The sequence below is a fragment of the Tiliqua scincoides genome, chromosome 2 (assembly GCF_035046505.1).
Source record: "Tiliqua scincoides isolate rTilSci1 chromosome 2, rTilSci1.hap2, whole genome shotgun sequence".
In the NCBI taxonomy this organism is placed as follows: Eukaryota; Metazoa; Chordata; class Lepidosauria; order Squamata; family Scincidae; genus Tiliqua; species Tiliqua scincoides.
In genome coordinates, this window is record NC_089822.1 from 231833951 (window position 1) to 231856127 (window position 22177).

Below are 22177 nucleotides of genomic sequence, written 5' to 3' on the forward strand. Positions count from 1 at the left end.
TTTGAGTTTACAAGAGTAATGTTTTTTTTTAATGAAATCAAAATCCATAACTTAAAGGTTCTAAGATCTCTTCCCATGACAGAAAAGTACGTGAGTGGTATAAAGGACTGGGGTATTCCACATTTCATACCCTGAAGAAAGCTATGCAGATGTCTATGACAAAGCAATGGAATGAAATGAACAGGAGTCACTCATTTTTCTTTGCTTCTGCTATAAATGGGTAAACAGGGACATGCTGAGAACTGATCTACACATTATGCAGAATAATACGGTAGAGTTATAGACGGGTCTTGATTTGGAGTCTCTAGCAGCCAGGCTTAGGTACTTCCTGTGCCACAAAAGAAGTTATTGGTCTTATCTTTGTGTTGCAGAATCCCCCCAGATGATGGCCAGAGACCGAGTACAACAGCCGTCTCCCAGGTAATAACCCAGGTAATTTAGGAAACCGAAAGAGATCCATCTGGCCTTGTAGAAGTGTTGTTCCCAGCTTGTTTCCTCGGTCTCAGCAACAGGCCTTGATGAATAGCCACACAGACTGGATTGCCTCTCCCCTTTGGGAGCCCAGTACTCTTCCTGATGTTGACTTACATACCTACCACTCACTCACCTGGATCTCTGTTCACGGTACAGGAATTTAACTTCTTTGCGATATGGTTCTGTACTTGCCTCTGTCTCTCCTGGATGCCTCTCTGCTTGCTCCTGTTCTTTGAACTTGGCTGAGGATTGACAGGCCAAAGGTTTTCAAAGTGGGTTGCTGGGCCAGCGGTACCCAGAAGCTGCAAGGCATGCTGGGCCATGTTGCTGCTTCTGAATAGTGCTAGTGCTGACGCACGACTCCGAATGCCTTGTGGTGTTGCATTCTAGGGTGCAACTCTGGAGCTGCAAGACATTCTGAGGTGCAACACAGCTGCCGTGGCTGACAGCATGGGTTGCAGCAGCAAAATGTTTGTGGCAATAAAAAGTAGAAAGCCTTTGCCTATTCTTTAACCCATTTTTGCCTGGCCCACAGGTGTATGCATTTGGTCCCTGATATGAAACTTTGGGCAGAAATAGTCTCAGATGACTGCAGAAAGTGTGTCCATGTGCGCGGAAAGAAAGTGTGGATAAGAATGTACCCTATAGCCAGATAATGGAACAATCAGAATAAAAAAAATTTCTGAATGAGCATGCAAACCAAATTCAGATTTACCCTACTCAGATTTTACTGGAATAGCGTATTTTTCTGTTAGCATGAAAATGCAGTTGATAACAGAACTTGTTGAGGAATTTTAAGAGAGACTGCAGAGTAATTGTGGGCGGTTTTGAAGATGATTCCTGTGGTGTATAGACTTTATGGGGATTTATAAGGTAAAGAGGACTTGGTGGCTCCAGCGTTTTCCTTTAGATTATCTGATCTGAGAGATGAATGGGATAAAGAGAGCTTGGGTTTTGAAAGGGGCAAAGTGACTGCTTTGGAATAGCTGAATTAAGCAAATATGAATTGAGCACTAATAAGATGGGTTGGTTAGCACTTAAATGAGCATTGTACTGAAGGTTATCACAGTGCTTTATAGTAAATAATGATGATGTACTGTATAGAGAAAAGGCAGTTCCTTTAATTTGTTAGTATAGCAAGTGATGAAATCTAAGAGCATTTATTAATATGCAGGTTGTACAACACTATCATCTGTATGTGTGACAGAAAGGCAAATTAGGGCGCGTGCTCTCTTTTGACACTGGATAACCATATCTCCTGGGAACACATGGAGTTTCTATGACAGACAAGGCTAAAGGTGAGGAAGAACATTTATTCAAATTTTACTGAAATAGGGAATTTTGCTGTTAACCTGAACTTGAAAAATAGACACTGAGTAATTTTTTTTAGATTGTTTGCCACACTTAGTATTCCTGACTCACCTCCTTTGCACACAAAGCACTAACTCAATTATAACAATAAGAACACAGGCATCCCACTTCCATGATGGGCTTCACCCCATTTGGTCAGCAGGTTTAAACCTGTGAACAAACCACATCCTAGGAGCTTCCTGCCTTTGAAGTAAAGAAAGTTATTGAACAATGAACAGAGTTGACTTCTCTCACTAATATTGTTCTAAACTCAAGCTGCAATCCTATCCACACTTGTACAGAAGTAAGGTCCATTGAGTATAATAGGACTTACTTCTAAGGAGACATGCCTAGGATTGGGCTGTTAGTCAAGTGCTATATGATAATTAAGGCGCAGGACTCCTGACCAATGAAGGAAGCCTCTGCTGAGCCCTTGGCAGTGTATGTGTGTTTGTGTGTGGGAGAGAGAGAGAGAATATGTGTTTGTGAGTCTGGTGTACACTGCTTTCTCTTTTTGTTTCCCGCTTCCAGTTACTTTATTCTTCTTTCTGTTCTTTCCCCCAGTTTTTCTTCTCCCTTCCTCCCACTGCCTAACCCTGGGTTCTTCAATCTCTGTTCCTTTTTGGTAACTTTCCTGATTCCCCTACATACTGCTCCCCCTCCTTTGGGCCATTATGCAACCCTTTCTCCTTATATGGCAGGGCATCGTCACGCCCCAGCCAGAGGGCCCTAGACTCTGCCCCCTTAAGGGGTGGGGGCAGGGGGAGGCAGCGACTTGATCTTCAGGATTGTGTCACTAACGGGGCTGCAGGGACTGGCATTTACTTACCAGTCTCCGCAGCAGCCTCCCAGGGTGCGGGGAGCCCTGTGCGACACGCCACAGCGCTGCCCAACGTTCCAAAAGTGAAAGCAGAGTGATTGGGCTCCACTTCCGGTTTTGCGGAGGTGGAGCGTGATCGCTTTGCTTTCACTTTCTAAGCTCCTGCACCCCCAGGAGGCTGCTGCAGGGACTGGTAAGTGCATGCCAGTCCCTGCAGCCACCTTAGAAATATGATCCTGGGGATCACCCCACCCCCACTGCCTTCCCCACTCCCACACAAAGACTTGGCTCTCAAGTGGCTCTCAAACTCTCCCAGAGTTTTAGAACCAGTTATATGGGTTTTCTTTTTCTCTTCTACCTACAAAACACTGACATTTAGAACCTAATTATGCAAGTGATCAACATGCTCAGTGCATTGCATTTCCTTTTTGCTTTTCCTTCCTGATTATTTTGTTCTTATCCCCACTACAAAAGCTATCTATGGTTGCATCTATCATCCTTGCCTCCCTCCTCGCCTCATTCTGTTGAGTTGTGCAATGATGAGCCATTGCTCTTGGTCCCTGCAGGTGCAATAGATTTGTCTCTCTGTTTGTGTGGCTGCAATCCTATACTCACTTACCTGGGTGTAAGCCCGATTGACTATCTTGGGGCTTATTTCTGAGTAGACATGGATAGGATTGGGCTCTATGATCCATATGTTTTCTGACCCAGTCCTATGCTCACGATCTGACATTGTATGTCCTAGGTCGGTGGCGTTGTAGCCCCTTCGCCTTTGGCAGGCCATTTGTGCAAATGGCTAGCGGCCACATGTGAGAGAGAGTGTCCCACTGAACCTCTGCCATTGTCCACTGCTGCTGGCAAGCTGATCGTAGGAGCAGTTTGGTGGAGGGTTGTGGACAATTAGCGGGCTTGGGCAGTTTGGGGAAGGAGCAGCAGCACATGCTGAGATCCTATCGCATCTTCCCAGCCCTGACTTGACCCTATGAGTCTCGTCAGACTTACTCTAGCAAAAAAGCTGGTGTAGGTCCAAGGAGGCAAGGTGGCCTATGGACAAGTATGTAAAAAAAATGTTTTTACTTATTTCTCCTGGACCATCTGGTTGCTTCCTCATAGGATGCAGTACATGCTCCTTCAGCAGTGCTGCATGCTATGAACTGGTAGGGGACAGGATTGGGCTGCCAGAGCATTTTTGGTAATACCATTGCTCAGGTTTATTATATGTTCTGAATGTTGCACTCTGAGATGAATAAAATGCTCACTTGGGCTAAAAAGAGAGTTTGTCATCTGATGGGCCATACAGTAAAAGACTTTAAGAGAATTAGATAGCTTATGATTGGTGATGCTTTGCTTGTGCCGAATGTAGAGCTTTATAGGATAGGAGAGAGAGAGAACCAATTATACAAATGCATCTCCATTTAGTTTGTGTCTCAGTCTGTTGTATCAGACTGCTAATCCATGTCTGAGCTATAAACCAGCTTTAATAGGTTGGTACACGAAGGATTTCATTGCTTATTTCACACACAGACACACACACTCAGCACTGCAGTACAGCAGGTTCAGTGATTAGAAACTGTCTATTATGCTCAGCAGTCTGGGTGTCAAGCTAACCACATAATATGATTAAATATGAAAGATATGTATATTAGCTCATCACATTTGGACAAATGTTTGTGCTTCTGATGAAAATTTCAAATAAAAAATGAAAGGGTGCTACTGGAGTTTCAGTGTTATTGACAATAGCCAGATGGATGTGGCCTCAATAGGAAATTATGCAAGCAGTTACTGCAGCTTGGTGGGGGGGGGAACCAAGCGCTCTGAGGAATAGCAGGAAGATGTAGCAGGAAGGACCATTTGAATCAACAGGAAGGTTCTTTTTCTCAAGTTATAAGACCTGATTCTTTGGGTTACTTTGTTAGGGAACAAATCTTTTAGTTGTGTATAAATGACCACTTTGCAAACATAGGATTAGGACCTATGAAGTTGTACAGAAACCCAAAGATGTTTGATAAGTGCAGTAGCATCTCAACATCTGCAGGTGTATAGCCTGGTATGTGTGTTGTAATAGAATTCAATGCACAGAACTGTTATATAGCACAGATGTGGGTGGAGAATTGGAAAAATTCTCCACCCACATTAATCAGTTCTGTACCCCCTGCAGCCATGTGGAAGGAGGGGAAGGATGGTTTTTCAACTTGCTACCCTAGATTTTTTCAATAGATGCAGGTTTTTCTTCTGTTTTATATCAGCTTCTATATTTTGAAAACCTGTTTCTTAAGATCTCACATCACATCGTAAACCACTTTTAGGAACCACTGCACAGATTCAGAGCCTTGTGTTCGCAATGCATGCAAGGATTGCTTGCATGCATGAAGACCCTGTACATGGAAACTTTCAATGGAAGAACCAGTTCCATGTATGCACTCCTTTGTGTGCAGTTGAAATGAATGGGAAGCCAGCACAAGGGGCAGGGTTCTGCATAGAAGGAATTGCTGTTTAGGTGGGCATTTGGTCTTAGGTCATCAGGTACAGTTCTTTCACTGGGCAGCAAATCAAGTGATTTAATCTTTATACGCATTGATACTTTCACTTAGGAAGCAGATTCAAAGGTGTCTTCAAGTTGCATGATACAAGATGGCTATATTGTGGGAAATGAAGTACAGGCTGAGTCTTATTATTCCTTGAGGGTTCCATTCCCAGAACTCAGTGGATGGCAAAAATCGCATTAAAGCAAATCCATTTAAAAAACAATGTTCGACTAGGTGACTTAAAAATAGCCTTTGTGATATAACACAGTCATTAGGCAGACAATCCATCAATCAGTCTCTCTCCAGGCACTTAGAAATGCTTTATTCCAAGCCATCCACCCCTCACTTCATCCAGAGTTGGGAAAGAATGCACAGTAATTATCTTTCTCTCACCTGCTTGGGGGGGGGGGAAGGGAGGGGTAGCTGGCTTGGAGTGAAGTCCCTGTAAGTGCCTGGAAAGAGAATGATTGATGGATTGTTAGCCAGCTGCCCTCTATTGCATTAATGAGGCTATTGTTAAACATTGCGTTGAGATAGAAAAATCAGTGGATAACTACGTAAGTTATACCTATAATCACTTGCATGACTGTCTCTCTTCGACAGTAAAAAAAAATTGGTTTTTTTAACTGTAATTTTAAAGTGATGCATTTTTCCCCTTCTCCAGGGATCAGCACATTCCTTCTCATTTGCAGTGGCCATATTGGTCCTGTTAGATTCTAATAACTGCCAGTAACATGCACAGCAAAGTCCATGGGTGTCAGGAATGAGGAATCATGACATTTCCAATTGTTCTTGGTAGTCTTGCTTCGTGACAACGGTGTTCAGGGATTAAACAAGGCACAAATGGGGCCCCTTACTATTGCCACCAAAACTGGGGATGGAATTTGTGGCAGTTGTGTAGTGGGCAGGCTTCCAGGGACTGTTATAGGGGTAAAGGTAATATAGCCTGAAACTAAAATAAATAATTTTAAAACTATTTATTTGACCAAGATGGAGTCAGGGGAATTTTGCCATCATTAATGGCACTAATGGCCTCTTGGCCAAGTGCATTTTCACAAACAATGTTACACTGTTATTGCAGGGATGGTATTCCACACAAATGTTTGGGATAAGGGTGGAGCTATTTATCACAAAGAATCACCGAGAATGCAGGAAAAATGCCCCTAAAGACAAGAATCTTTACAAATAACAGAATATTTATTACCAATAACTTTAAAAAAGATTACATCTGCTAGATCACTCATAAATATCATTTACACAGGGGAGAAAAACTACATAGGCTTTTTTTCTTTCATTTTCTTTCTTTTCTGGGTTTTTTTGTGTTATTTTTGTTTTTACATAGAAGTAACCATATCAAACTAAGAAAGGAACACAGCTTGAAATACTGACAATATTTCTCTGGTTAACACCCCTGACTTACACAAGTGGCATCCTGATTATGAGTTACTGAATAAATATATTTTGAAAGGTTTAAAAGTTAGCTTGTATTGTTTTGGAAGCAAAAAAGACAAGTTACAGGCAAATTTAAGCGATCCGGAAGAACAAATTATAAACCTCTGCAGTGCATTTTTAAACTTGGAAAAAAACGAATAGAAAAATTCCATTGCTGTTTTAATTATCACTGTTCTATCTGAGCTTACTTACAAAATTGTCCCATAATAAGAAACAAACCTTTTATACGAATATACTTTTCCTCTAAATTTCGGCCATGATCCAGAACTCTGCCAAGCTCTGGCACACACATGGAGCTCTACATGAGCAGGCTTGTGTAGCACTTGATATGCACATTGAGGTACCTCTATTTGCACAGGAGTCACCACATTAGGGCATTCACTAAACTGCTCCAGCAAAAGCCTCACTGAAATAATGATGGCTGCATGAGAAAATAGCATGATGTATTGCACTCATTGACAGATGTGAATGTGATTTTTTTTTCAAAAAATGCTAAATCTGTATGTAGAAGCTGGTAAAGAATATGAAGTCTTGATCTTTAGAGCACTCTTAAGCTTGCAAGCTCTATTTACTTGTGTTAGAAAAAAGCCCAGAGGGTTTTAAATCTTAAAGAAGCTATTTTGAAATGCATAGAAAAACCCAAGACATATGTATGTTTTTTTAAATGGAGAAAAGCCTTTTAGAGAGGTATTCACTAGATTATTTATTAGATTTAGCTTATGACCTATACTCAAACAAGGTAATAAAAACATAAATATTTTTTATTTAAAGTTATGAAACCATTCTATAGAGAATTACAGTCAACACATACCTGTAAAAAAAAAAAAAGGATACCACACATATTTAGACATGGAAATATCACCATATTTCATTTTAGTCTTAAAGTTTTGCAATGTCTCAATTAATAATGATGTAAATCCAGAACACCAATAGTTCATTTGGTGGTGAAATTTCAGAACTTTTGTCCTTTGCTATAACCAACTTCTGTTCTACATTGCTGTACGAAGCAATAGCAACTAAACTGAATGAAAGTTAGTTTGTTAAATTTTAGAGAAAGTGAAATCAGTACATTCAAACAAAACTCTTGCTATGCATCATTAAAACACTGACTAAATGATGTTATGTAGCTCACTTGCACAAATATGAAAGCGAATGCATTGAAAATTATTTTGGATTTGTTTTAGTCATCTGATCCAAAATGAAATCTTGTACTGTATATCAAATGTGCTGGATCTAACCAAGGCCATCATTAAAGCCATCACTGCTTTAAACAGTGGCACAATCCGTCTCATTCCAGACATGAAGAGTTGATTCTCCTCCAGGGATACTCTACTGAGCCTTCCTCTCCTGCCCCCAGGCTCTCCAGCAAGGATGTATTGCTTTTGGGCCAGCTGCAATGAAATTTGCCTATCTCAAAAAAGTGACACCGTCCAATGCCTCACGTAGAGTTATCCATCAGCCCACTCCTCTCACCTCCTTGGAGTTGCCCTAAAGTAGGGCTGTGGAGAGGAAGGAGCCACTAGATAATAGTAAGTAAGGCACCATGGCAACAAACCTTGCTTAAGGCCCATCTTACTGAAAGAGGAAGAGAGCTTCATACAATGCCTATAGGTAGGGTAACCTTTCCATGCTCACAGATATGCCTCAGATGCCTAGGAGGGAAGGGTCAAGGCCAAAACAGCTTTCTCAGTATGCACTCTTGTAAAACTATACAATCAATTTAAAACCGATTTACTGAGAAGGTTGACCTTCCGGCTATAAGACATTCCAAAAACAATATATTTTTTCAATGATAATGTCATCAGTAGCATTTTATAGCAGAGGGAAAACAAATTAATATCTACATCATATGTTAACTTTAAAAAAGTCTATAAAACATTAAATATATAATAAAAAATATGCATATAAGGACATATGTAAACTGCTTTGGTAACATCATATTACAGATGTTTTCAGTGCATTGCAGAGTTTCCAAGGAAACTTCAGACAAAGCTATATTTGCTTTGAGGAAGTACTGTATAATGCCATTCCTAGAGAAGCATAAAACATTTTTTTTCCAGTAGTAGTAAGATGTACTTGAACAACAATATTACTTAGTACTGGGTGTCTTCAAAACAACTAGCTAAATGTTGCTTAGTTATATTATAAACAGGAAGTCCTTTAGATAATTTTTGTCATAAACTTGATCTAGCTGTGAGGGAAATCATTATTGTGCTGATGGCTGACAACGTACAAGCATTTGAAGTTGAAGCACCCGATCCTCGCGCATATGCATCTAGAAGAGGGAGACAGAAAACACAATGGTCAGCACAGGGTTGTATACAGAAACAAACTACATTTTTGCCACTAATTAATCAGGCTTCTGCATTTCTGCCCAATATATATATATGCTACAGGGTCCAAATGTGTGCACCTGAGGGCTGGGCAGAAATTGGTTAAATAGCATAAAAAGCTTGCTGTAGATTTCTTTGTAAACCGCTTTGTGAACCTATTTTGTTGAAAAGCTGTATATATATTTTAGTAATAAATATAGTTACCCTGCACATGCCTGATCTTGGAAGCTAAGTAGGGTCAGGCCTGGTTAGTACTTGGATGGGAGACCACCTGGGAATACTGGGTGCTGTAGGCTTATACCATAGTCTTTCGAGACTGAAGGTTGCCAACCAACCAATAAATATAGTACGGCTTCAAAGAAAACATTTTTGTATTAAGACAGAAATACTAAAAAAAAGTAGAAAAGAGCCTGGCTCTTCCTGTTCTTATGCAGAGATTCAGCACAAATAAGTCTCCCAGTTCTGTGTAATGGAAGGGCAACTCCACATGCTACATCTACATGTGGAACTATCCATCCACAAAATTTCTCTGCTGTCCTTTATTTTAGGCACAGTATATCTTTTTCCTAATAGCTTAAGACAGGGGTGTCCAAACATTTTGGCAGGAGGGCCACATCATCTCTCTGAAACTGTGTCGGGGGCGGGGGAAAAAAAGAATTTAGAAAAGAATTAATTTACATTTAAAATATGAATAAATTTACATAAATGAATTTATTAGAGATGGAACTTGTATGAATGAATGAAGGTCTTACAGTAGCTCAAGGCCTATAAAAGGCCTTGCACAAAGCAAGGCCAGCCTTTCCTTTGCTGCCACAGCTGCATCACAGATGTCAAACAGCAAGTAGCAGAAGAAGCTCAGTTGAAAGGTTGAACAGTCGCCCTCATACTGAAAGCAGTTGCGTCGGCCAACACGAGCTCCAGCAAGTCTCCGGAGGGCCAGAGGCTCATTGAAGACTGGGGGCTCCCCGCGGGCCTGATTGGAAGCCCCCGAGGGCCGCAAATGGCCCCCGGGCCGGGGTTTAGATACCCTTGGCTTAAGATAATAACACTATGTCTATGATGAAGCCCTTATGTGCATGGCAGTTCTCTGTGAATATTGGAGCACCTCCAGATAGTGGTGGACTTCCCCAGTGCCCAGGGCAAAGGTCTGTGATGGCGCCCCCATGAGATGCCACTGCCCCCCTATGTGCAAATTTGGCCTGCCCACTTACTAAATGTTGCGGAGCTTGCATGACTCCAGGACATGTGGGGGAAGTGTTCTGAGGCTTCCCCGCCATCTTAAACTGTGCTCCCAGCAAACTGGAAGTACAGTTTCCGACTGTGTTGGGAGCCTCAGAGAGGCTTCTGCCTGGTCCTAGAGGACGCCATTTGCCCCATTGAGTTAATAGCAGGACCACAACTGCCTCCAGACCTTGATAATGGAAGCAGTAGAAGTAATTACTTAAAAGAATCCTATTTTTTAGTTATTTCCGATCTGATGGTAGTTTACAAACCAGTTGCTACAATAATCCTAATCTTCCCCCTGCTGATGCAGTGATGCCAAAATGGCAACTGCTGCATCTTGTGGATGTGGGGCAGTTGTGGAAGTCTCATCTGTTCCCTTAGGGTCTGCAGTGTGCAGTCTCCTCCAATACCATGGTATTGGGTCTGGGAGGGGGGCTAGGATTTGGTGGCCACTGCTGCAGTTGAACTTGCTCCCTTCATGGACTTGATCCACCCTCCCCCTTCCCCCTTAGTCCCACCCTCCCCCCACTCTGTTTCGCCTCCCCTACAGCCTTACCAGCTTTTGCAGGTCTTTGTTGATCCTCTGGCGTGCATGGGAAGGCTCTGACCTTCCTATTGTCACTCCAGCAATGCATGACTGCCTGTGCTGCTGGAGTGTCTTTTATGACTGCTGTAAAGCAGTTAGTGCTGGCAGAATGCTTGTTCTTCCAGCACTAAAGCTCAGTAGAATTGGGCTGTTATTAAAGCAATTGCAAGGACAGTTTAGTGCTATTGTAGAGACTTGAAGACAAGAGTATATGGAAATGTTCCAGAGTAATGTTTATTTTCAGAGTGAACAAATTAGCGCACCACCGTTAAAACTTCTGTTGTGAGTGACATTAATTTGCATCATCAAACAGAAACTGGGACTTTGACACAAAGTTTAGGTTGAGTCAGGTTTTGCTGTAAAAAGTTTAGGTTTCTACAACAATTAATTTCAAAGTGTTACATCCCACAATTAGGTCGCAGATCTTGTAACGGCTCTTTGAGGAGATAATGTGAGAAAAGAATAGCTAAACTGGCATACAGCCCAATCCTATTGAGTTGTACCACTGCCGGAACTATTGTTCTGGCAGAGGTTGATGCTTCATGGCGTCATAAAAGGGCTTCTGGAAGCACGCGGAGGTATGCACTTCTGGGCTGTCAGCACACTTGGTAGGGAAGACTCTGAGCGCCTCAGTGGTAAAGAGGAGCCATGCTAGGGTCCGTATGTCAGGATAGGCGAAGCCCCGCCAGCATCAATAAGTTGGTAGGGTTCTTGTGCTCTTACTTGATATCTTTGGAATTCGGATCTGCTCACTGCTGTTGCCATCGCCTCCTTCACTAAATGGCTTTATTTCTATGATGTAATCTTCATCAAAAGGAAGGGAAAGCTCCACAGATGTTTTGTTTGTTTCTATAATGGATGTACTGCTTTGTTTGTTCCATCTGTATAAAACCTAGAACAAATATATATAGTCCAAGGGTAGAGAGAAAGAGAAGAAGAGAGAGATTTAGAGACAGAAATAACTTCTTTTTTTAAGGTTACAATAACAGTGAATCAATCATCACATTTTTTTAAATTAAAGAAAATATAGCTTGATTTTCCATAAGCTCTGTGTTCCCCTGAGTTACCATACTTTCAAGAAAGAGTGTACCAAAGTAGGAGAGAGGCCTCCATGATTGCCCCCTCACCTCAGGAAGCAGCACATGCCCCACTGGCGTGGCTGCACTGGTGCTAGAAAATAGGATAGGGTTTGGCCCTTAGTCTTTCCCAAACTTAAAATGCTTGGTGGGATTTCATCTACCACATGCTTGGGCGAGGGTTGATTCTTTGCAACCATTTCAGTTGTGTTTTGAGCCACATGTTGACTTCAGTAAGGACAGCTTTAGAAAACAAAAGCAGTAAGGCAAAAAACGGATGAGATGCAAATGGCCAATGTTACGTGCTGTGGCCTTGTTCCAGTGTAGCAAGAACTCAGCCTGGTGATACAACAGCCGTCTGGAAGTTTTGCCTGCGTCAAATATTGTTGTAGACATGGTGCAGAGGCAGCAATAGTAGTGAACAAATCTATCACTGTCAACAAAACAGACACCTCCCCACCCCTGCATATAACACTGCAGTCACAAAACACACACTATTTCAAGGGAATAAATAATGCAGTGTCCTGTGTATTCATACATACACAGAATTTGGAGAAGGAGAAGCCTTCTGGCTTGTACCAGTACAAATCCTAGTGCTGTATTTTGTCTAATTTAGGCCTGCATATCAAATAATCATTGCTTTAACTTCAAACAATATTTTCTTACAAATGTGTGTGGAATATAATCCAGATTTATTAAATCACCACCTCAGTCTTAAGTATTTCCAAACTAGTTGCCAATTACACAAATAGAATTGATGTCCAAATAAGAAGGTCTTGGATCACAGCCCAAGTCACCTGTCAATGGCTTGATCGTCCTCTTCTCCATACGCGCCTTCCTGTATGTGCCAATCATCAACTCAGGCCTTGCTTCGGTATATTTACCCTGGGAGGCACCATGGGCCTCTACTCTACACCATGGCCTCTACTACTCATCTACTACAAGCAAGGCCTTTTTGGTGATGGCACCAAACCTGTGGAATAACCTCCCTGCTGCTGGTTGGCGTCATCCTACACTCCTTCAGGAAATTATTTAGCTTTGGAGGGAGGGGTAGACTTAATGATGGCACTGGTCTGGATTGCGCTCTTAAAGAATTACTCCTGCCATGATTCTAATCCACAAGGGCTCCTAATCCATCCAATACTTTCTCTAGAAAATATTCCCATGTGTAGTTTGGCCCTCAACAGACAGTTATTTAATTTGACACAGTGGTAGTGTTCAATGTCTTACAATTCTTTGTGGCCCATTACTTACTTTGTATCCTTTCACTTCAGATTCATTATTCTGTGCTTTTACTTGATCCCAGTTCAGAATGATCTTGGAGTCAGATGAATTCCATATGATGTTTCCAGGGGGCTGACTTGGTGCTATGTTCAAAATATATGATGCTGAATGTTATTAAGTAGCAAGGGATTCCTTGTTCAAATGCTAACACAGGTCTGTGTGCGTAACATCTAGGTAGGAGCTGTGAACTTTTGTGTTTAGTAAGAGAATGAGCTGCTGGACAAACAGCAGCAGATTTATGACATGGCTAAGTGGTATGCATGGGGGAAGCTATTTCACATGACGGTGACTAGCAGAGGGAGTCTTTGCTCTGAACAGAAAGACAAATGTTTAATTTTTTTTGAACAGCTAAGGTTTTCATCAATTAATAAAAGAATTCTGAATAACTGCTCACATAAAACTTTCAGGAGAAAAAAAAGGGAATACATATTCCAAACTGATAAGGCAACAGGTGTTTCCCTAATCAGAACAAACAGCTGCCAGAGTCCCAAACTGGATTAGCAAAAGGTCTAAACTTAATCCCCTCCAGTTGAACCAATCTGGATCATTCCCCCCTCCCCCACTATTTATAGTAAAAGGCAGCACGGAAGTGCTAAGCACGCACTTTTCATAACATTTAGTTTTAACCAATTGAACATTTGGGCTGGCATATCCTACAAGGACAGAGAATAAACTAACTTCTCTGAGATGTGAAAAATGTGATCAGTAAGATTGAATGATCTGGCCTACATCTGCGACACCCCACGATTTAGACCTGTGTTTGCCAGGAATGTTGTAGAATCAAATAGTCATGGTTAGCATTTGCATAGTACTTACAAATGTTCAAAGTAGTTATCTTCTTTTAATCCTTACAACAACCTGTAGGGTAAGTACAGGTGCAACCTTTTTATACATGGAGTTTTGATTCCAAAGTGTATCTCAATGCGAAGGGGGAGAAATTCAAAGTCGCACACACCTTTGCCCAAAACATTGAAAAGCATTTTTGTGCCTGTGCACCTCACACAGGCACAAAAATAGGCCATGAAAGAGGCTCCTTAAGATTGCATGCCTTAAGAAAGAACAGTAAGACTCCTTGTAGCCCCTGAGCCATCAAAGACACAAGCACAGAAAGAATCCATGAGGATCTTTAATATCATGTTCATGGGAAATGAACTCAGCGGTCGGGAGTGGAAGAGGGGAAGCCAAGGGAAAAACCTCTGTAGCCAGAACAGGTGCAACAAAGAGGAGCCCTCTCTCTCTTTCTCTCTCTCATGCACACGAGGCAGGTGGGAAAGAAACAACTTTGGGGATTCCTTTAAAAAACCCACAGAATGTTTTTCTTTAATTTGTTTAGTTTGCCTTTTTCAGAGCCAAAAATGAGAAGGAAAACCAGGCACATTCTCTGCCGAATTCCCCCCTCCTTCAGTACTCCTCCTTCAGACCGAGATGGTACAGGCTCTCTGTGCTCCAGCACACAAGCAAAACAGCCCAGCAAGCAAATCTTCCAAGCATTCCGAAGCATTATATTTAGGCTACAATCCTATCCACAGTTTCCTGGGAGTTAGCCCCATTGACTACAATGGGACTTAGTTCTGAGTAGACAGGCATAGGACTGGACTCTTAAAAGCTCAGCATCCCATCTGCGAAACAACTAGGGACAGCTGGCAACAGGGGAGGGCTGAGTACAGGAGTGGGATGTGGTGAGGCGATTGGGAATGGCTGCCTTAGTTTTCTTCCATTCCCAAGTGTCAGGCTGCAGCACTATTTGCTTAACTGTATGCAATTTGCTTAACTGTATGCAATTTGCATAACTCTATGCAATTTGTGTAAAATCACATCATTTCTGGTTCTGATTTGACGTGGATTTTCCCAATCAGGGAGGTTCAGGGAATGGAACCCCCATGCATAAAAAGGTTGCACCTGTATTGTCACCCTCACGTTGCAGCTTGGGAGGTTGAGGCCAATAGGGTGTGACTTCCCTAAGGCCACATAGAGTTCATGGCAGAGGTGAGAATCAAACCAGGGAAGTTACTAATTGCATGCTTCAGTCCCTTAGCCACTATACCACACCAGCTCTCAATGCCCTTGTACATTTACATTGTGTGGTGCTGGTTCTATTGAATTTTGACATTTCCAGCTGTAAACAAGAACATCTTGAGAGCCCCTAGGGCAGAAGGGCAAAGTAGAGATAAATAAATGCATAAATGAAGCATAAACTATTATTTGCAGGTGCAACAAGTCTAGTTGCTTAAAAGTGCTGATTTAATGTATATTTTTGAGCTTCATCTGTATTCCCTCCTGGAGGCTAAGCATATTATTAAAGCAATATAACACAAAGAACCATAGAATGCTCCCTCCCACCACGCCCTTGTTTTCATAACCCACACGTACGTGGCTTTTTGGTTGTTACGTTGACAACGGCACTGGAAGGTCCCATTCCTGCTGTGTTGTAAGCTCTGACAGCCAAGTGATACAAAGCATTCCCCTTTAAGTTGGTGAGCTTTGCAAAAGTCTGATTGTCTCTGGTTTTCAGTCTTCCAACTTGATCTTCCTTATCGTCATGTTTCCAATATCTAACCTGCGCAAATAAAATATATGCTGATTTATTTGAACTTGTCACAACCAAAAAGGCTTCTAGTTATATTCTTTGCCAATCTGAACACATTTCCTGAAGGAACCTCACGCAAGAGTAGATCTGTGTGTAAGAGTAAATAAGGTGTGTCTATCTGCTGTTTTTATGTCATATTGCTGATGTTATATTTACGTTGTGATATAATGTTGTCAGCTACCTTGTGCATTGAAAGTAGGAAAAGTGGGATAAAAACAAGTACAGTAAATAAGTATATGCGTAGTAAAATTGCTATCATGTTCCTTAGGCAATTTAGCAAAGCAACTATTTAGCAAATTTGTCCTTTCGCTGTGGGAGGATAGAAGTAACAGAACCATATATGCTGCCGTGAAGTCCTTGGAAGAATGGTAGGATAAAAGGTAATTGGCAGAAATAACATTTCTATTTCATTGTTTGTTTACCATGTGAATAATAAACAAATGGTCATGGGAAAACCCAGCTTTGGCCCAATCAGGTGACATGGTTTTTTGTTTTGTTTAAATCTCTGCACAGGTTCTGCTCTGCCATGTGCACTTTGCCACTTTATGGACTATTTTGGCTGAAGGTTGCATCGATTAGGCATGCCCCAGAATTCACAAGGAGTTCCAGAATGGCACCGTGGATACTAGGGATGCCTTTGGAGGGTGTAGGGAGGTGTGGGGCACCCCCATATCCGCAGATATGTGAATCTGAGGATATGGGAGCCTCCTGTAGTGGTAAACTGATGCTTTTCTAAAACTGGAGTTCCAAGTTCTTGTTTTATGTGCAATGAAGCAAAGGCATCCATCTTAAAGCACATTTTCCAATGAGTAAGCAATACTGAACACAAGAAACCTCTGTATAGGTCTTCATCAAAAGTCTAACGGTGCAATCCTTTACAGTTTTACTCAGAAGTGAGTCCTAACGTTCAATAGGGCTTACTCTTGGGTAAGTGTGCATTGGATTGCACTGACCTTTTCCTGGGAAAGACCTTTACTATATTAAAAAGACAAGGTGACTTTCCAGAAGAGATAATGTGCTGGACTTTTGTTTTATCACCTCTCCATAAATTTGCCATTGTCTTCATTTCAGGAGACCACAGGCTTTCAAAATTGGTCTTCCATCCATGAAACCAGCAGTCAGCTCATCTGACCATAGAGATGATCTTTATGATGGGCAAGTTTATAGCCCATAACATTCCACTTCACTGCAATATTGCAGGATATTGTGGTCTCTACAGGTTTATGGGGAGGAGGGTTCCCCTAACAGATACCATTTCCCATTTTCATTTATGGTTATGTAGATTTTGAAAATGGATATTAAACAGATGGGGGTTAGTGTAAGTAGTATGAGAGAAAAGGCTCACATTTAAAACATAATGCCAATTTCTGTATACTGAGTCTTACTGAATGGCTGTGCATTGTACATTTCAGGGTTTGGTTTATAAAAAAGCTGCATAGTTGCAGAATGCATGATGCAGAATGTATGCCTGCATGAGGTTTTCTACCTTGCAAGATGATGCATCTTTCATCTTGAAATGCAGGTTTTCAGTTATGGATTTAAACACAAATTCTTTGTGTGTGCAAGACTACATAAGAGCACATATGCTAGTAAATGGTGTGCAGAAATTACTGAATTGACCTGCAGATAATTTGTTTTACTTTCCTACCTCATAGCCCTGTACCCTTCCTCTGCTCTGTGTTTCTAGCAGCCAGGACCAAAACACTTGAACTTCTGAAGCAGACAGGCTTTTGGCAAAAACGTTGACTGGAGCCCTGGAGGGTTCTAAAGAGAAGCAACAATGGTTAGCTGCAGGTTCCCCTTTATGGTCATACTCCCCTATAGCTGTCCTTTGTAGGATCAGGATCAGTCAAACTGATCCTGGCCCCGCTTCTTGCCGGCCCATGGGAACGCCTGCCGCTCTCCTTCCCCCTACCCTGAAACACCTACCTTCCTCCCTCCACCCCCCCTGGCCTAGTCGGCTGAGCTTGGGTGACGCAACTCACCCACTCCCTGAGGCCCATGTCGGTGTGGGGAGACCGGTGCACATCCGTGTGCCAACTATCTCCTCGTTGAGTGGCGCTAAAGTGCTTTACAGCACTTTGGCAACATTCCTGGGCTGGCGCAAGGGACTTGCATTGGCCCAAGGGCATGTTAGGATTGTGCCCTTAATTGAACTCCTTTCTAAAGTAGGCTGAACTACTACTAATCTGCAGATTTTATATCCAATCCAGCAGCAGGACAATATGGCTAACATGTAGGTGTATACACATTATAGAATACACTTATACATACGTACCAAAAGTTGGGTGTAATCAATGTGTGAAGAGGAAATTAGGGTCTTAATAGCCCCTGTACACAAAGGATATATGCATACAAATTATGTTTTTGACCTCTTTGTGCTTACACGTGCTCTGCAAAATGAACACCTGTTCTTATAAATTGTAAGCAGCTCTAGACATCAACAGAATATGCCAACAGTAGTATGTATGGAAGGCCCATTAGGAAACAGCCAGTGTGCCATGTGTGCCAGATTTCAAGGCACCTCACAGCCTGAACTTTACCTTCATCTGCAGAATAAACAACAGTTATCGGGCTGACAGGACCTTCTCCTTTGTTGTTGTACACTCCCACTCTGACTTCATATGGAGAAAATGGCGGTAAACTTTCATTCCGAAACACGTATTTGGAGGCATCAGGAGAAGCCACTACAGCCTGCATCCAACTTTTTATACCAAGTGGACGGAAGGCAACCACATAACCAAACCCGCCTCCATTCTGTAACTCCTCAGGCACAGTCTGTAATGAGAGAATAAACAGGAAAACAGCCTGATATCGGGGGATTTACAAAAAGACCCAGTAAAATGTTATCTCTGAAAAATATAATCAATCAACATAGTGTAACTTGGAACCATACTATCTGGGCAAAGGGAACTTGAAAAGCATTCTCTGATTCAGCGCTAATTGTTTCAGTGCTTTCACATGCTTTTTATAGGCTGTTTGTTCCCTTGAAAGCATCTAATCCTAAAACAGCATTAGTCAGGAAAGAAACCAACTGCAGCTCTAAACATTATGAACAGCTAGCAATCAAGGCTGTTGCATCAGACTGCCATCTGCAAGGCAGCTCCTGGAATTTGAATGAATCTAATAAATGTATAGGCTGGCAGCCAAACAAGGGATATATGCTTGCAGGGGAGAACTGCATGTGCAGGTGGACCTTTGCTGCAACAGATCCCTCTGTGGGGAAGACAATGTACTTTATAAGATGAAGAAGCCACTTCAAAGGAGAGAGAGCACTTTTAAAAAACCAAATGGGGCCTATCTCCCACATGTGTGTGTCCCTTCTTTAGAATCCAGCAACAAACAAGAATGAAAGTTTTACCTTTTACAATATCTGTGTGTCAGGAAAGGGACTTTAATTCCTCTGGGAGTACAGTATACAGATGTGGGATATAGGCATTTTTTAACAGCTCCTATGCAAAGCTAGAAAGAACTTTCTTATTTTTGAAAATGAGCATTGCCGTCTAGGTGACCAGACAGCCTATACACACAGGACAGATTTTCTAGTACACCTCCTATAGCATCTTTTCTGAGATATCTTGCATTTGCTTTCATGCTTCCCCACCATTTCCTTGGCAAAAACCTTAATCATATGTTAATTTTGAGTCTACACCTGGTTTCTCTTTTCAGAGTCGGTGAAGCCTAAGCATTTAAGAAGTTCATGAACTTGCTGGATCTCAAGGACTTGGTCTCTCAATCACATTTGCCACTGCATCTCTCTGCACCCATGTGTGCTGTTACCAGATTCAATAAAAAGGTAGTTCAGAAGCAAAGGGGTATTATCTACTTTAATTATCCTATGAACTCCAACCTGACAGGGGATGCACGCTGAAGTGGGTGCAGACTAGCAGGCAAATGCTGTCTGATGCCATAAGCAGTCGCATCACATTTAAGTCAATTGTCTCGTAGGCTCCGATTAGCCAGTCTTATATATACAGTGGTGCCTCGCATAACGAATGCCTCGCACACGGAAAAACTCGCAGAACGAAAGCGTTTTGCGATTTTTGGTGACTCGCACAACGAATTTTTATGACCTGTGCTTCGCAAGACGAATTTTTTTTTTTTTGGTTTGTTTTAAGGGGGGGATCTTCATGCCAGTTTATGATCCCATCCACCCTAGTAAGGGGAGGATCTTCATGTCAGTTTATGCTCACATTCACTCTAGGGAGCAGGGGATCTTCATGTCAGTTTATGATCCCATTCACCCTAGGGAGCGGGGGATCTTCATGTCAGTTTATGATCCTGTCCACCCTAGCAAGGGGAGGATCTTCATGTCAGTTTATGATCCTGTCCACCCTAGTAAGGGGAGGATCTTCATGTCAGTTTATGATCCCGTCCAACCTAGTAAGGGGAGGATCTTCCTGTCAGTTTATGATCCCGTCCACCCTAGGGAGCGGGGGATCTTCATGTCAGTTTATGCTCACATTCACCCTAGGGAGCGGGGGATCTTTATGTCAATTTATGATCCCATTCACCCTAGGGAGCGGGGGATCTTCATGCCAGTTTATGCTCACATTCACCCTAAGGAAGGGGGAGGAAGACAGTGAAGAAAGTGATGTCAGTGATTGTGAGCAAATGAGCTTCATAAATTCTGACTCTAGCGATGATGAGTTCTTGGGGTTTCCAGAAAACTAGAGTACTCAAACCTTTAAGTCTCTCCATTTGTTAATGACAGTGATAATGGTTCTTAATGCCACTGTTGACTGCTGTTCACTTTACATGGAGCAAAAAATACGGTATGTCTTTAAAGAGCACTTAATAAACACTTTGTAAACCAAATTTGACTTTGTTCTGACTTTTTTTGCCCATAGGAACGCATTAATTAAATTTCAATGCATTCCTATGGGAAAACGCGCTTCGCAAAACGAAAAACTTGCATAACGAAAGGACTCGCGGAACGAATTAATTTCGTTATGCGAGGCACCACTGTACTTCTTTCAATATAGAAGCCCAAAAAATGGAATGTTCATTCCAGGGAATATCCTTATTCGGAATGCTACTTAAGAATGCCCTTAAGTTCCACTGAAGCCAATTGGATTAGCATATGCTTAATTTTTTTTTTTAAACTGGAAGTCAGAGACATGGATTTCTACTACATACAGATTTAGGGAGTGGTTTTTGTATATCTATGGTCAAAATGTTACATTAGACTTCTTACAAATTAGAGCTTAAAATAATGTATATTTTGCATATGTTTAAATTTAATAGGTTTGTTTTGGAAGGCACAGAATAAAATTAGTTTGTCCAAAGAAAGGTGTAATTCAGCACACAAAACAATGAGGCAAGTATTAAAAACCAAAAATATTATGTTCTAGTAAATCTCAGAATGAAGCAGAAGAAAGAACAATTTGACTGTATGGGACTGTTTTTTTACTTCCTGTAAAGAAGTGAAAAATGGAATCCAGGAAAGAGAGTTCCCTTTCTGGACTGGAATCCACAGGGTCAATTCAAAATTGGTCAGCAGGCCATGCCAAACATGAATGTACGCATGCTCTGTCTTTCACAGAGAAGCATAAGACACCCTTAGGTTTGTGCTTCATATTACAAGTAATCCTCAAGTTACAGATGGCCTGACTTTTGCACAGGCGCAGTTTGTGCTTTGTCACCTGCACTGTTCCAGCTTACATCACTTCCTACTGTGTGTCCTACAAATGTCCAGAATGGAGCCAGGATGTAAGACAGGGACTACCTACCGTAGATACTCAGGTATAGTACGTGAAATTTTTGCCAAGTAATCAAACTCCAAGTAATCAAGCTCCAATCAAGGGACAAGAATTTTGTCCCTGCAGCTCCAGTCATCAGCAGGACCTGTCACTCTCATCAGTGCTTATGTACTGACTCTGTCGTCTCCAGCAGAAGCCAAAGACAAATTCTATGATGACCTGGCCACCACTATCAAGAAGATCCCCGTAAAAGAGCCATTGTTCATCCTCGGCGATTTCAATGCTAGAGTTGGTGCTGATAACAGTTCGTGGCCCACTTGCTTAGGTCAGTTCGGCACTGGGAGGATGAATGAAAATGGTCAACGCCTGCTAGTGTTTTGCTGTCATCACGGTCTCTGTGTCAGCAACACGTTCTTCAACACAAAGCCCCAACATAGAGTCTTTTGGAGACACCCAAGATCAAAGCACTGGCACCAGCTCGACCTGATCCTCACCAGACGCTCCAGCCTTCCCAGCATCAAGATCACGCGCAGTTATCAGGGTGCTGCCTGCGACACTTACCACTCCCTGGTGTGCAGCAGAGTGAAACTGCAAACAAAGTGACTGTATCACTTGCTTTTCAACCTCTTCATAACCACATGGTGCTTTTCAACCTCTTCATAAATGAAAGGTTGAAAACCACATGTTGCTTTTCAGCCTCTTCATAAATGACTTGGAGACAGGGCTGAGCAGTGAAGTGGCTAAGTTTGCAGACGACACCAAAC

The 22177-nt window shown here is 42.0% G+C and overlaps 1 protein-coding gene and 1 long non-coding RNA gene across 7 annotated transcripts in view; one reads left to right on the forward strand and one right to left on the reverse strand.

The window, feature by feature from the left end:
* The window catches only part of LOC136639238 (uncharacterized), a 33199-nt gene that overhangs the window by 4344 nt on the left and 6678 nt on the right, over positions 1-22177 (forward strand). For 3 of the 5 annotated variants that reach the window (XR_010793656.1, XR_010793655.1, XR_010793658.1), the window contains exons 2-4: positions 372-420; positions 1649-1772; positions 19381-19523. This is a non-coding gene — a long non-coding RNA (uncharacterized lncRNA). Of the gene's footprint in view, positions 1-371; positions 433-1648; positions 1773-19380; positions 19524-22177 lie in introns of those variants that run through there. The other 2 variants (XR_010793657.1, XR_010793659.1) reach the window with 2 other exon arrangements.
* LOC136639237 (contactin-4-like) overlaps positions 8796-22177 on the reverse strand; it is a 230189-nt gene continuing 216807 nt past the window's right edge. For both annotated transcript variants that reach the window (XM_066613253.1, XM_066613254.1), the window contains 6 exons: positions 18255-18489; positions 17360-17475; positions 15495-15681; positions 13095-13207; positions 11488-11656; positions 8796-8896 (listed from right to left, as the gene is read on the reverse strand). In XM_066613253.1, coding sequence (XP_066469350.1) covers positions 8796-8896; positions 11488-11656; positions 13095-13207; positions 15495-15681; positions 17360-17475; positions 18255-18489 — 921 coding nt within the window. The remainder of the gene's footprint in view (positions 8897-11487; positions 11657-13094; positions 13208-15494; positions 15682-17359; positions 17476-18254; positions 18490-22177) is intronic.